The 14,331-nt window shown below is 38.8% G+C and overlaps 1 protein-coding gene across 3 annotated transcripts in view; it reads left to right on the top strand.

Moving 5' to 3' along the window:
• The window catches only part of pdgfd (platelet derived growth factor d), a 94,136-nt gene that overhangs the window by 51,668 nt on the left and 28,137 nt on the right, over positions 1-14,331 (top strand). For all 3 annotated transcript variants that reach the window (XM_061719245.1, XM_061719246.1, XM_061719247.1), the window contains exons 4-5: positions 8,070-8,129; positions 9,360-9,573. In XM_061719245.1, coding sequence (XP_061575229.1) covers positions 8,070-8,129; positions 9,360-9,573 — 274 coding nt within the window. The remainder of the gene's footprint in view (positions 1-8,069; positions 8,130-9,359; positions 9,574-14,331) is intronic.

Raw genomic sequence — 14,331 nt, 5'->3', positions numbered from 1 at the left:
TCAGCATGTCAGCTAATGACTAAAACAACCTGAACTGAAAGAGAAAGTGGAGGGAGAGGAAGTAGCGAGGTACTGCCCCATTCTCCGACTTTACACCCCCGTCCTACACGTTGTTGACTCCCAGATTGTGTATCCTATTTATTCAGTCCCATTCGAAAGATGGAAAAGCTTTAAAAATGTTACCTTTATTTTCATCTCCCCGCAGTTTTGTACTGATATTCTGTCTAAATATCAGGCTAAATATCAAAACCGCTACCTCTGTACAGCCTGCTTTAGCTCAGCCAACTATGTACAAGATGAACTGTTCAGATAGGATGTAGATGCGTCTAGTGTGAAGTCTGTCATATAAAAAAAAACCCTGCTGGTATGGCAGAGAAGGAGATAAGCTCAGTTTCATGTTCAAAAAGATTTTCATGTGTCTGATGACCACATGGCAGCTGAGGTTAGCAGCTGATCTATCAGATTACTGGCAAAATAGAGACACACTGCAGTGCATGATGGTCTCAGTTGATCGATGAACTGTGCAGCTGTGCCTGATGACCATGTTGTAGTCCACAGCATGGAGGATGACATTTTTAGCTATGATGTAAAACTGTACTACAAATTTGCTGATCAACCATATTGAAGTTATGAACACATCCCTTGTTCATAGACGGTAGTTGAAGCTGAAGTTTAGCAGAACAGAAGAGGTTAATACTCCATCATTATGTCCAGAACCTATTTCAGTACAGAGGTGCAGTGCAATAGTAACCACGGTGAATGTGTGAATACATGTAGATTTAATAAAACAGGGATCTAACTTTTCATCATAAAATTAATAACTTTAAAAACCCAGCTGAAACAGCTCCAGTACGGTACTAATAATATTTATTTCATCAGGTTTCGGTTCATACTTTGTTTGCCTCATATTTTGGAGTTCAGATCTCATAGAGAAGTGGATCAGAGTAGACTGCGTACAGTTTACAGTATTGCTATAAGAGAAAGCAGTGAGCCGTGAGCCGAACAGTAAATTTAATCTGCTGCTGTTCATAAGGAAGCTTAGTGGCTGTTTGTTAATTACAGTCGAGTACCTGAGCTTTCAATATTCCAGCCTCTTAATGAATGATGGGCCATGGATGAGTTACACAAAATATCTGCCCCTCAGGAAATGCATCAAGTCTGACCAGATAGATAGATAGATAGATAGATAGATAGATAGATAGATAGATAGATAGATAGATATATAGATGTGTATTTGTGTATAAATAAAGCTTCATAAAGTTAGCTCTGCAGCCAAATAGAGGCCTCACTTATTATTCCTGCCACTGTTTTCCCTCTTTGATCCTTCTCGAATCGTGTTTTCAGCTGGCACGATCCATCGTCTGCAGTGCAGGCTTTCATGAAGTAATGAGGGGTTTTGATAGCATGAGATAAACATTTTAAGAGCCAAGACTCAAAAATAAAGGGTATATGAGTGCACAAATCACCAGTAATGATATTTATACAGAGCTCTCTTGTATATTAATTACATATGAGCCTGCATTAAACCCAGAACATACAGTATGTATATTTTTTTGTTATTATATTATGAATTACTACATTATTCAAATCCAGTTGACCCTATCAGATGTTTTTCCTAATAATGTTGACATGTGAGACATCTTTGGTGATATAGATGTTTGCTTATCTATTTGGACCATTTCTTATAATTATACTCTTTAATGGGAGATTTACATTTCGTATAACTTTATGACCAAATTCGACAATTAGTCCAAAGTTCCTATTAGTAACATAATAATAACATAATAATAATAATATTTTTTTTAGTGTTAATCACAAGGAGGAAATGTAAAATTAACACATTTAGATAAATAAGCTGCAGAAAGAGCCAAAAATATTATAGCATGCTAAGAGTAAAGCTTGAGAGGTACATGAGAGGAAATATTTTTTTTAGGCCTCTATCCTTAAAAATGAGCTTGGACGGAGACATACTGCAGATGAAACAGCATAAATAACTGTGGCCATCGTGATTTATCTGCTAACTTAAATGTCCTTTGGCTGTAAGAGAGATAACTGCTCAAGCGTTGTAGAAGTCGACAGGGAAATATTCTCGCCTTCCTCTCCATCTACAATACTCCTTAATCCTCCACTGCCCTCATGTCCGACTGTACAAAATGGAGTTGAAAAGGGAATCTCCCTGATGTCTCCTACACTAGACTGCTACTGTAAATAAGAATTCATGCTCCTACCACCTGAGTTTCATGCATTGCTTGAAACATTATATATTGCCTCTATCCGAAGTGGAAAACGTTTTGCACACCGGATTTGCAGAAAGTTGCGTCGGAGGAGGAAAGCTGCAGGCAAATTTAAAAAGAAAACTCCCGCACACCTTCTTCTCACCATACACTTGTTTATTAGGCCAACGTTTCAGTCATAGAACTTTTTCAAGGCATGCCTTGAAAAAAGGTCTATGACCGAAACGTTGGCCTAATAAACAAGTGTATTGCCTCTATCAAAATTTTCCTCATAAATCATACAATTCAAAAGCAGTTCCGTCACAAAAGGAGCTTGTCATAGCAAAAGCTGTCCAAAAGTTTGTTTATTCACTTGAAACTGGAGTTTCAGATGCGCTTCTCTTCTCATGGTCTGCTTCATGAAGTCGACAGTATCTTCTACTTCTAAAGTCTTCTACTATCTCTTTATCATGGCAATACTTTGTATATTGTATGATGTTATTAATGCATGAAAAGATGCTTAAGGGAATTTGTCGATAATAACCTCTTATGGTAATATTTTTTAAATATATAGATTACTTTAGAGTGAAAACATTTTGCATTATCTCTTTTGTCGACCAGTGGCAACAGTTCACGTTTTCTTCACTTTTAATATTTCCATTTTCTCTCTGTTTTAAAACAGCTAACTTCCTAACACAGCTGTTCTTATTTACAATCTTTTGCTGTTGTTATCAGACAACATAATGAGTCAGAAACACCAACCTGAACAATGTGTGTTAAGATTCCATGTTAACCAGTCACTGTCTCCACAAATGCAATATTATCAGTCCAAATTACATATGACAACACATGTGGTGTTGTCAAATGTGACATTATTATTTTAACCCAGTTCCTCTGTATTCATTTATTTGTTTTTTAATTACAAATGAGAATGTTACTTGTCATGCATAGTTCACAGTCAGGCTACAGCTCTGCAGGTCAGACAGAGGTCAGGGAGGAAAAGTCCCTGGTGCGTAGGGCTGTTCTGGTGAAATCTTACACCAGAACTTAATCACAATCTGTCCAAGTACACATTGTTACCCTTACCTATAGCTGAACGTCTTATATATTGGTATACACACATATAGATATATAATACACACACACACACACTGTCTCTTGAATTAAAAAATTAACAGTCAATCTACTCTACATATTTTTTTTTTTTTTTTTGACAACTGTAATTACCAACATTTACTTAGAAAAAGAGGAGGGAACATACAAAAAAAAACAAATGTTCTCAGGACCCCGATCTCTCAGTGCTCTGAAACACTGAATTTGAGATAATACTGACTATTTTAGATTGAAATCATAAACGCACCAGCATCTTTCTGCAGGTATGGGACACATATTGGCTGGATGTTGATACAAAGACAAGCTCCAAATGTAACCACTCTTTTGAACTTTTGCTTCTCTCTGGCATGGTTGCTGAGAGCAAAGTCTGCTTTTGTGTGTGTGTGTGCTGGATGCTGATGCTGCAGCAGCTGCAGTGTGCGACACAGGCAGCTGACTCCACCTCTGATATACAGCCTGCAAATGAGAGGTGCCCCTCTTGGAGTGGGAATAGCGCAAATGCATCATGAGGTGGATGAGCCCTGGAGACCCATTTAACAGGACTGAACAGGATGCTGATAGCCATCCTAACATAGTCTGCAAAGGGGCCAGCAAGACAAGGGCATGCTTGATAATGTATTTTTTTCTGCCACCTCTAATTTGGAGAGAAAAATGATGCATATATGAACTGGCTTCAGCGAGAGACCAGAATGGATTGGGAAAATATACGTACTTACAATATCAGCAAAATTCCAGTTTCCATAATCTCTGCACTGTCGTCAGCACATATAGCACAAGACATATCACAGGCGAGCCCACTGGTGTCTGCACATTAAGGCATTAAAAAAAGTTATTTTTTTAAATGCATTTGTGGAGGTTGATGAGTAATGACCGTACTTATAAAACTTTCAATCTAACTAATCTGACTAAAGACTTTTTTACTTTTAAGAATCAACATTTGCTCAAAACCTATGTAATCAATCAAGCTTTGTAATTGATTCTGTTTAAAACAAAACATTGCATTAGTTAATCTGGCTGCTGTATTACCTGAGGCATGTGGGTTGTCTGTAATTGATGACAAAAACCTCTAAAAAAAAATCAATTTGGCTTTTTTTCCCGAGAGAAAACTTTGTCACTGATTACATTATTTTACTGAGATGGCTTCAAAAACAAAGTCGCCATACTGAATATTTGAATTGTGGAACCAAAGCAGACAAACACAAAATGTTTTAAAAGAGCCTGGTTAGCACATTCCTTTGTGATACCTTTTACAAAAAAACAGTCGAGAGCCATCCTCACCAGCAATAGCAGTGAGTGTGAAGATGAGGATGTGACCTTCCGCACAATGATAACAGTCTGTAAACTGCATTCCCGGCCAAATACTGTACTGTCTCGGCTTCACCTCGGCCTCAAAATACATTTGAAGAGGAGTTAGAAGGAGCCACCACTGCTGCAAATGCTGCCTTTCGAGGACCAATCGTGTTCATACTTGTTCTCGAGTCAGTGTCAAAGAGGTCATCGGTAATGAGAAAGTTTCAAAAGCCCCATAAGCAGGAAGCTAAGTAGAAGTTTTCTGTTTTATTTTACATGTGTATTTAAATCCTATGTCATGATAATTGAACAATTGATATGTAGCCAATAGCTAAGAATGTACCTGTCAGGGTTTTACCCTTCCTGTTTTATTTTGAAGCCCATAGCTGCGTCCGAAATCCCATAGTTCTACCCTAATGAGTATGCAAAAACGGTATGTGAGATTTTTTAGTGCGTCCGAAATATTAGTACCATCCAGCCATAAACAAAGAACAAGGCAGACTAGAACTCTCACTTCCCCGGCTGATTCCCCAACAACTTGAATAAGGACCCCTGGAGAAGGAACTCGGGGTTCAGCCCTCCGCCCCCCTCCCTCCCTGCGCACCACCGGCTCCCTTCATGACACCACATGCATTCCTGTGACAGGCGGAGAGGCGAGAGAATACAGGCTGATCTCCCCAACTTTATAACTCTACCATATCAGGGTCGCTACAATACTTTTCCTCAAACTACGAATGACGTCGATCGCCAGAAATTATATAATGCATTTTTTTTTTAATCCTGCGCGTTAAGCGTTAAAAAAATTGTTGGTGTTAAGAGGCCGTTAAGTTAACGCGTTGTTAAACGGGAAAGAGCGGAGCGGTGCTACTGCTGCTGTGACAGGAGTTGTAACCATGGTAACAACTCCCCCTCCCAACGGCAGAAGTGCCGTGTGGCTCTGAGTAGTACGTCCGAATTAATGCATACTAATTTTATTTACTAAAAAGTGTGCCGAACCTAAGTATACTTTTTGAGTATACTGTTTAGTATGGCATTTCGGACTCACCCCGTGTCTTTGTGTTTAAGTTCTGGTTTGTCCTTCCTGTTTCCCATCGGCCCTGATCGTCTGCACCTGTGTCTCGTAACCCTTGTGTATATCTGGTCTTGTCTTTCACCTGCTTCCAGCTGGTCCGTACTGTTTCCTCCCTCCGTCTTTCCCTGTGTTTGTAGCTTTTGATTCTTGTTCTTGGAGTTTTTGCCATCCTGCAAAGCAGCGCTTTTTGTTCGATTAAATAAATATTCGCTTTTTTGGAACTCCTCCCTCCTGATCTCTCCTACATCTGGGTCCGACAACAACGGTTTCACAACAGTACCTACGTTGTGTGATTTAATTTCTATCTATTCTTACCATGAAAATACATGATTACAATAAAACAGTGTGAAATAAATCCCAGTTTTCAAAGTTCAGCAAAAATGAAACAGAGGATTCAGCCCTGATTGTTGTTCAATATTTCAATCACTCAACAACCTCCCTGAAAGTGATGCCAGTATCATGTGCCGCTTTTGTTTTTTATAATGGTCGTCAATTTAAAATGGACTATAAACTGAAAAACTGTAACTGTTATTTTGTGTTGGGTATGCCTCAGTCTTCAAATAGGCCATTCAGTAAGGTCTCTGAATCTGCAGGATGCTGTGTTAACCTCTTGTTTGCTTTTGAATATATTTGAAATCCAAATCTATAACAGATGGAGGTGTTTTTTATCATTTTCAAAGCATGAATGTTTATTCTACTTTCAGCATTTTCAGCATGCATATTTACATAGCAAATATCCACCTTGATTAACTCTTCATAGTAAAAACAAACAGAAAAAAAATCTCAGCAATATGATAACCACAGTTTGGTAACTTAATTGGCCCAGGTGTGGTTGACATTCAGCTTTTGATCTTAAAAAGAAATGGGCCAAGAAGCATATAAATATCTATTTACTCTCTCTCTCTCACACACACACACACACACACACACACACACACACACACACACACACACACACACACACACACACACACACACACACACACTTCGAGGAAGCCATCTGATCTCATTCACAGATGCTTTAGGTGTCTATTTATGTGTCCAAGTACATTTATCCAAGGGCCATATGTGAGGATCAGTTCTATGAAAAACCTCTCCACACTTACCAGCTTTGATGTCAACTCTATTACATTTGCAGATGCACATAAACACACGCATCAAGACAAAGTGAGAGCACTGTGTCTTTGAAGTGCAGCTGAGACAGAATTACTGTTCCACATTGACCGGGATGGTATTTAAGACCCTTCGAAGAGATGGATCCGATAGTGAGTGAGACTTTATGTGTGTGGGTGAACAAGGTGATCCCAGAGATGCCTGCATATGTGTGTGTGAGAGAGAAAGAGAAAAGGAGAGATGGACAAAGAATCCATAATTTTGTGCCAAATATGTCAGTCAGATAAATGTTTATCTAAAGGCACTTTAGCCAGAGTCTGATTTCTTTTACAAAACAGACACACGTAGAGATTTAAGGCGTGCTGTGACTGGCTTCACTGGAAGGATTTGCTGACACACTGAGAGCTTTTCTTCCAGACAGGCAGACACCTGAATTTCTGGGAAACATGTGGATGCTCCACCCCATGCCTTGCAAGTTGTACTCACGGGAAACGACATGAAAAGTTATAAATGGAGGAGCCGTGAACGGATAGAAGAGAGGTTATACCATGAGTTGTCAGAGTTTCCAGTCTGTCTGATCATTCGGCTCTCCTCCTAACCTTTTGTTTTTGATTTCAATCCCCAACCACTCTGGCTTAAACATGTGGAAATTTGAGGATTAAGATGTTCAGCCTTTGTGGGGAAATGTGATCGTGTGATTCTTATGCCTCAGAGATATAAGGCTGTTTTCCACATTCCACAAATAACCATCTAATGTCTGACATGGAAGGATGTTTCTGCAGCAGAACTGTACAGAGCAGGAGTTCACAAACTGTGGTGAAGGTTAAGGTCATAAAAAGGTAATCGTTTTAAGGATTGCTTATTGGGTTTTTTACCAGCCTCAGTAGATCAGATACATTTATTAGTCTTTGCTGCTGCTGGATTCTGACACCCCGAGATCTGCTACTTGCTGGCGCTTCAGTTGCAGTCACACATGTAACTGATTTTATTTTGTCCAAACTTAAGCAAATAACTCCTTTTTGTGGGAATCATCTTTGTCCACTTCATTTTTCTTCAAGGCCTCTGGTGATCATGATCAGGCCGCTCTTGCCACCACATGAAAGGCTTCATGACTGTAACATATTAAGGCTTGAATCCACCATCAAAAGAAACAATGACTTATATCAGTCTTTAGTGGTGAATCGTCTTATTTTCTTACCATCTGCAAAGCTTCTTTTTCTCCTCGGCTCCAACATTGAATAGTTTTATTCTATTTTTTATTCCCGAAGGTCGAATCTACTCTGCCTGCCTCCAAGAGCAACTGGGAGTCTGTAACGATGCCCATGTCGGTAAGTCATACATACAGGTGTGCATGCATGTTAGTACACAGTACTGTAGGTGCTAAAATTCTAGATTTCAGTTGAATTATATCTGTTTTCCAGACGCACATTAAGCACTCAAAAGAAAAAAATGTCTGTTTTGGAATAAGAAAAATATCAAATCATTTCCCGCCTTCCAAGGCAGTCCTTTCACACGGAAAGGTTTGCTTCAGGAAGATTGACAAGACTAATCAGGATTACATACTGCATGGTTCACTTGTGTAAGGAAGTGCACAACAAAGCCACACAGCATGTATTCATTTTTGTTATGTAATATTAGTGGCAAACCTCCTTGAAGGACAAGTACATGTAATATGTATAATCTGTGCGCATGTGTGTATGTTTGTATAGGAGTGATGGAAATCATTGGCACATGCAACGATAATTAGTTTGTGTAAGGTTGCATGCAAGTGTTTACACATGGATTGAAGCTTGTTTTATGTGTGCGTGTGTGTGCGTGTGTGTGCGTGCGTGTATGTGAGAGAGAGAGAGAGAGAGAGAGAGAGAGAGAGAGAGAGAGACATACAAAACTGTACTGTACGTCCTCTCTGAATTATGATGCTGTTTTAACTTCTAAGGATAAAACTGCCGTGCAGTCATCTTAAAACCTAATCACTTCAAATTCACTGTAAAAAGATATTATTTTTCAGCCCTCAGCTTCACATTCCTATTGCATGTTGATCTTGTTCTTTATAAAATCCTTAAAATGATCATATACATGTCTGTTTTATATAGGCCGATTCACATTTTATTAAAAAATGGAGGGATACTCGAGAGAACAGTTTTGATTTATGCTCTATTTATGGCTACTTCATTTAAGTTCCTACAATAAATATTAACAAATGTTCGGTCCCAGCAGGGTGCTTCTGCTCCATTGTTGACCCAGATGAATCTTTCCTCCCTAATGCATAACGGTTTAACTATTCTCATCACTTTCTCCTGTGTCCATTGAAGACATAGCTGAGTGTGTCAGATAATGTCACAGAAATAAGCGACACGTGTTAGTGCATCCTGTCTACAGACATGGTCTAAAGCAGGATGATGTAACCATCCAATGATTTAACTGATTTGGAAAACTATCAACTGATGAATTGCATTTTCTCAAAATGCAGCGACTAGGTAATTATCTATGTGGTGCAATCTTTGATAAATCCTAGAATCAGCAATGCTCCTTCAGCCTTTGCCCTTGCCTCCTTGCAGGACATGGGTGTAAGGGAAACGTTGATGGCAGTGACAGAGGTTCCTTTCTCACTGGAGGATTTAGACAGAACCATAGCTGCCTTCGACACAGTGGAACAGCTTTTCAAATCCTTCAACCCAGACACCTGGAGACAGGACCTGGACAGCATCTACTCCCAGGCATACATACATTATAGATCCAGGACCTATCACCTGTCAGGCAGACACAATAAAGGTAAGATATCCACATCCAGGATTCACAGGACCTCTGAGAGCTCAGATAAAAATCTGAAGGATGTGTATAAGGATGCAGATAGGTTAAAACATTAGGGGCGGAGTAATATATTGGTCACATGTATGACACTTGCAACAATTCATCAATTTTATCCCATGAAATAAAATATTGGTGCAACTATGTGTATGATCTTTAACTGTGTTAAGACAGGAGCATTGCTGCAACCTCTGATGGTTATGCCTTCATCTTTTCAACCAATCATAGTTCCTCCAGTTAGGTACTCGAGTAAACCAGGCACTTTGGCACACTCCTGCCTCTGAGTACAATTTCTTTCTTTTTTTGTTTCTTTTTTACCTTGTCTGCACATATATTAATGGTTAATACCATGCTGGTAAGAACCTAAGGCATATATATGTGCATTTTTTTTAATATAAAATACATATGATATATTTTTTTAATATGTCACATATATTTATTTTATAAAAAAAAAAAAAAAAAAAATATATATATATATATATATATATATATATATATATATATATATATATATACATATATATATATATATATATATATATATATATATATATATATATATATATATATATATATATATATATATATATATATATATATGTATATATATATATATATATATATATATATATATATATATATATATATATATATATATATATATATATATAATTTTACTGGCTCGCAAAAGGCTGCATAGCCACAACTTTATTTGTCCGACACTCGCATGAATGTCTGATGAGTAGAGGGATCAAGTTTTCAGAACCCGGGATTATAGTCTTTGAGTGGATGTAGCGATGTGTTCAGCAGAGCGCAGCAATGTAATGAGAATGTCATCCATATCACCTGACAGGTCTTTGATGTGGGAGTTGATCACTGCAGATAAATAATCAAAAACATCAAGCTGCATAATAAGAATCACAAATTAAAAACTACCTGAATCAGTATACAAAAATTCCTGGATCATATAAATGTTAATTCATATGCGGTTATAGATTTTTAAAGTCAGCAGGTTTCAGTTTTGTAGTTCATCAGGACCTTCCTTGTAAGTTAAGAGTTTTCAATGTCAATAAAGTTTAAATCTTTATGTATCATCAGGCTGGACCCAAACATTTGATATCCGGATATTTATTCATCACGATGCAGATCTGATCTTTGATTTAGGTATCAAGATTTTCTTTCTGCTTTTAAGATGTAATATCATGCAATGTCTACCTGTGCAGAAGCCAACAGTACCAAAGATTTTGACACTTTAAACCGCGCACTTACTAGACAATCAGTCTGGCCCACCATGACGGCACAATAGCAATGAAAATTCTTCACTGGACTCTTAACAGTTTGTTGTATTTACAATAACTGAATTTATTTGTATTTATTTATTTTTTTAAATTACATTTATTATAGTTTATTATGAACCCTGTGCATTAATGATTTTCTTTGCATGAGAAAATGTACCAGTCATATAGGTACTGGAATAAAGTATCATGTAATATAGTCACATTTCTCGATAAGACTCTAGATCTACTGACAGTAAGACAAATGTTACCTTTTCATTGTGATCACCAGAAGCTTTTGTGCATGTAACACAACCTTCTGCTGCTGGTATCTGGTAGAGTGGGAGGGGTGTGAAGCCTCGATCTTACATAGACTTACCCACACACCAGGAGACCTTCTATATTGCTGTCGACTGAGATACTTAAAGCTCAGAGGTAGAGCTCTGCAGAAGACTTGGTTTAAGTCACTAATAGATTTAAGGCCCGTTCACGTCTTCACTTGGAGGTCGGTGTCAACAGGCCTGGAGTCTGGTGATGCATCAGATTTCGCCAGAGGATGCATAGCTAGAGTGGATGTCTATTAGATTAAATGAAAATAAATATTCTCTAGCCCACGTGTGTTTGGGAGGAAGTGTTCATGTGTGTGAATAAATATAAAATCAAACGTTTACGTCAGACCTTAGTGCTTCTGACCCCGATGCCGCCAGCTGTGCTTTTATCTCTCTCCTGGGCTGTTTCTGTCTGTCTAACTGAGGGATCTCCTGGTCCATAGTAAATACTTTCACTTAGCAGCAAATCTATTTCTATTTACCCACACCTGTGTTTGCTCTGCTGGCATGGGATGGCTTTTCAAGACAAGGGACTTTCAGCATTTTGTAGGGCCGCTTAAAGCTTAAAGGAGGCACTGCAGCTCTTAAATACAGCAATGTGGCTCTCCTTAATTGGAAATTCAACCTGTGTAGTGGCTCAGAAATCTGCCACAGTCAGCAGCTTAACTTTGTTTTCATTAAGACACAGTCAAACTCACACTCATCTTTGTTCTCGTGAAGGACAGCAGGCCCAATGACAATGTTCACAGGGACTTGTCATGTTCACACATGAATAATTTCAAATAAAATCCTAATAATTCTCACACAAACAAACAAACCTTCATTTTCAGTTTTTTCTGCACATTTGCAACGGAAACAAATCATGTTTATGCTTTGTTTTTGTTTTGTGTCACCCACTCGTGGATCAACGCTACACGGTTTTCCCGTTGCTGACTGAGTGCATGACCGTCATTTTTGCAGTTTTCCTTTTTTTTTTCTCCCTCCTCTCACACATCCTGACAATGGTTCCACTCGGCTGCTTTCCTGAGATTACACTTATACCCCTCAAACAGACACGCGCTCAGCCCAGCGAGCGCAGGTGCACACAGCCATAGTACTGTATGTGTGCAACAGCATACTTGCAGCTGAAGCACCCATGTGCAACCTATGCTCTCGTTGCCACTCAGAAACACGCACCTAACGCGCACGCACTCAAACACACACTGCCCATCAGAGCCTGTGTAGTGGCCGATGGTTGATTGGGCCACCTCTTGAACATCAGTGCTTGCATTGCCTTTGGAAGGTCCAAACAGATATTGCAAATGTTAAGAGGCACATTTTTACAACTCCTGGCATTCTGTCAGCAACCATGAAATCCTCACTGGTGTAAAAAATGTTCCCTGTAGCTTTTCAGAGAAATCAGAAAAAGATTAGATGAGCGGTTAACTGTCACATCTGTTTTTTACACAAAAAAAAAATGGAAGGGAAAATACGTTTTTATGATTTGGCTGTGAGCAGAGGTGTAGTCAGTGTAGCTGGGTTTACGCTGTAGTCCAGCAGCTTTATACTCCTTGAATACACTCTGTTCATTTGAGTTTTATTCTAACAATATTCTCTCATTAATTTATTCTCTGTACCTGCTTAAACCCATACAGGCTTACGGGGGAACTCAGCTTATTCTAACAATATGCTACAATAGAAATTGGAACAAGGGCATGTTTACCCCCAACTCAACTCACTTCTTTTCACACTTAGTGAGTTTCCGTTACCACTAGAAATGCGCTAAACCTAAATATCACCTAGAATTAGTAAAAAAACTGTCAAATGTCACAAAAACCTTTTTACACTTTCATGAGGGGGTTTTCAGATGTGTTGCTAGCCCAGTGAAGCACAAAAGTGTAATGGAAACACTTTTTTTGCATTTGCAAATCTCCAGGATCACTGGATTTAACGTCATACGACCGCATCACATGACCATTCCAATCATCATCCGCTGCCTTCGTCTTCTGTGAACTGTGCAGAAGCAGTAGTGGTAGTTGCAATCATTTCTCCAGAACTAAAGCTGTTTCCATCCATCTTCTTTAAAGTTGAGATCTTCTTCTTTGTTTTGAAGGGAAGTCTTGCAGGAAATAAAACAAAGTCTCATAGGGAAACATTTCACGGGAATTATGCTCATTCGCAAAAACACTGTTCAATGGATATACCCCCCTGCCACACACACACACACACACACACACACACACACACACAGCCACACACACCGCACACCCTCACCCCCTGCAGCAGTACCGTGTCCCAATTTCTGACTTGTTGCTTTGGTTTTACAAAGAAACTGTCATGAAAATGCACCGACTGTAAGGGTTTAAACACTGAAAGCAAAATGCTGCAGTGACATGAATGATTACCCACTCTTTTTTTCCTGATATATAAATCCAGCTGCTTATCAGTTCGAGATCTTGTTAGTTGTGTATTCAGTTTAATAATGTCCAAAGCACGTAGCATGTGTCTTTGCTAAACTCACAGAATCAACTGCATATCTGATCTGCCTGAATGACACTATTCTAGTAAAACTGGCCATTTGAACAATGTCATTTTTTTTTCTTTGAAAAAGAAAAAAGATTTCCAACATCACATTTTCTGTACTTTAAATTTCTCAAACTAGCTTCTTTTAGCTAAAACAATTACCTAAGTTCACCTTGCACTGGTTGAAGTGATGACTGTTATAAACAAACTACAGAGGGTGGTACTTGAGTGGGCTCAGGATGGAGCTAAACCATCACTGAGACGACTGCTGAATGGAAAGCAAAACCATGATACTCACAAGAAAATCCATTTGTGAGCAGTGCTGAGAGCAGATGACAATACTTGGGTATCCACTTATACTCTGGAACCTGAATGGCTAGTGAATGTCGATAGCCCCCTGAGTCTTGTGTGTGAATAGGCTCAGATCATCATAATTGCTTAAGTGGTGAAGCTTTTTGGGTGTGAGTGTTTCAGTGTTTCTAACACTTAGTTGGCCAGGCAACAGTCACGTCATGCCCTCAAAGTAAATAGGCAGGTTAGGTGGCCTCAGCAGGCTGACGTGATGCACAAGGAAAACCCATGTGAACCTTGGGAAATCATTAGTTGTCATATCTCTA

This window comes from Cololabis saira, chromosome 4 (assembly GCF_033807715.1).
Source record: "Cololabis saira isolate AMF1-May2022 chromosome 4, fColSai1.1, whole genome shotgun sequence".
In the NCBI taxonomy this organism is placed as follows: Eukaryota; Metazoa; Chordata; class Actinopteri; order Beloniformes; family Belonidae; genus Cololabis; species Cololabis saira.
Note: the sequence above shows the minus strand (reverse complement) of the source record. Positions and strands in the feature narration are given on the sequence as shown.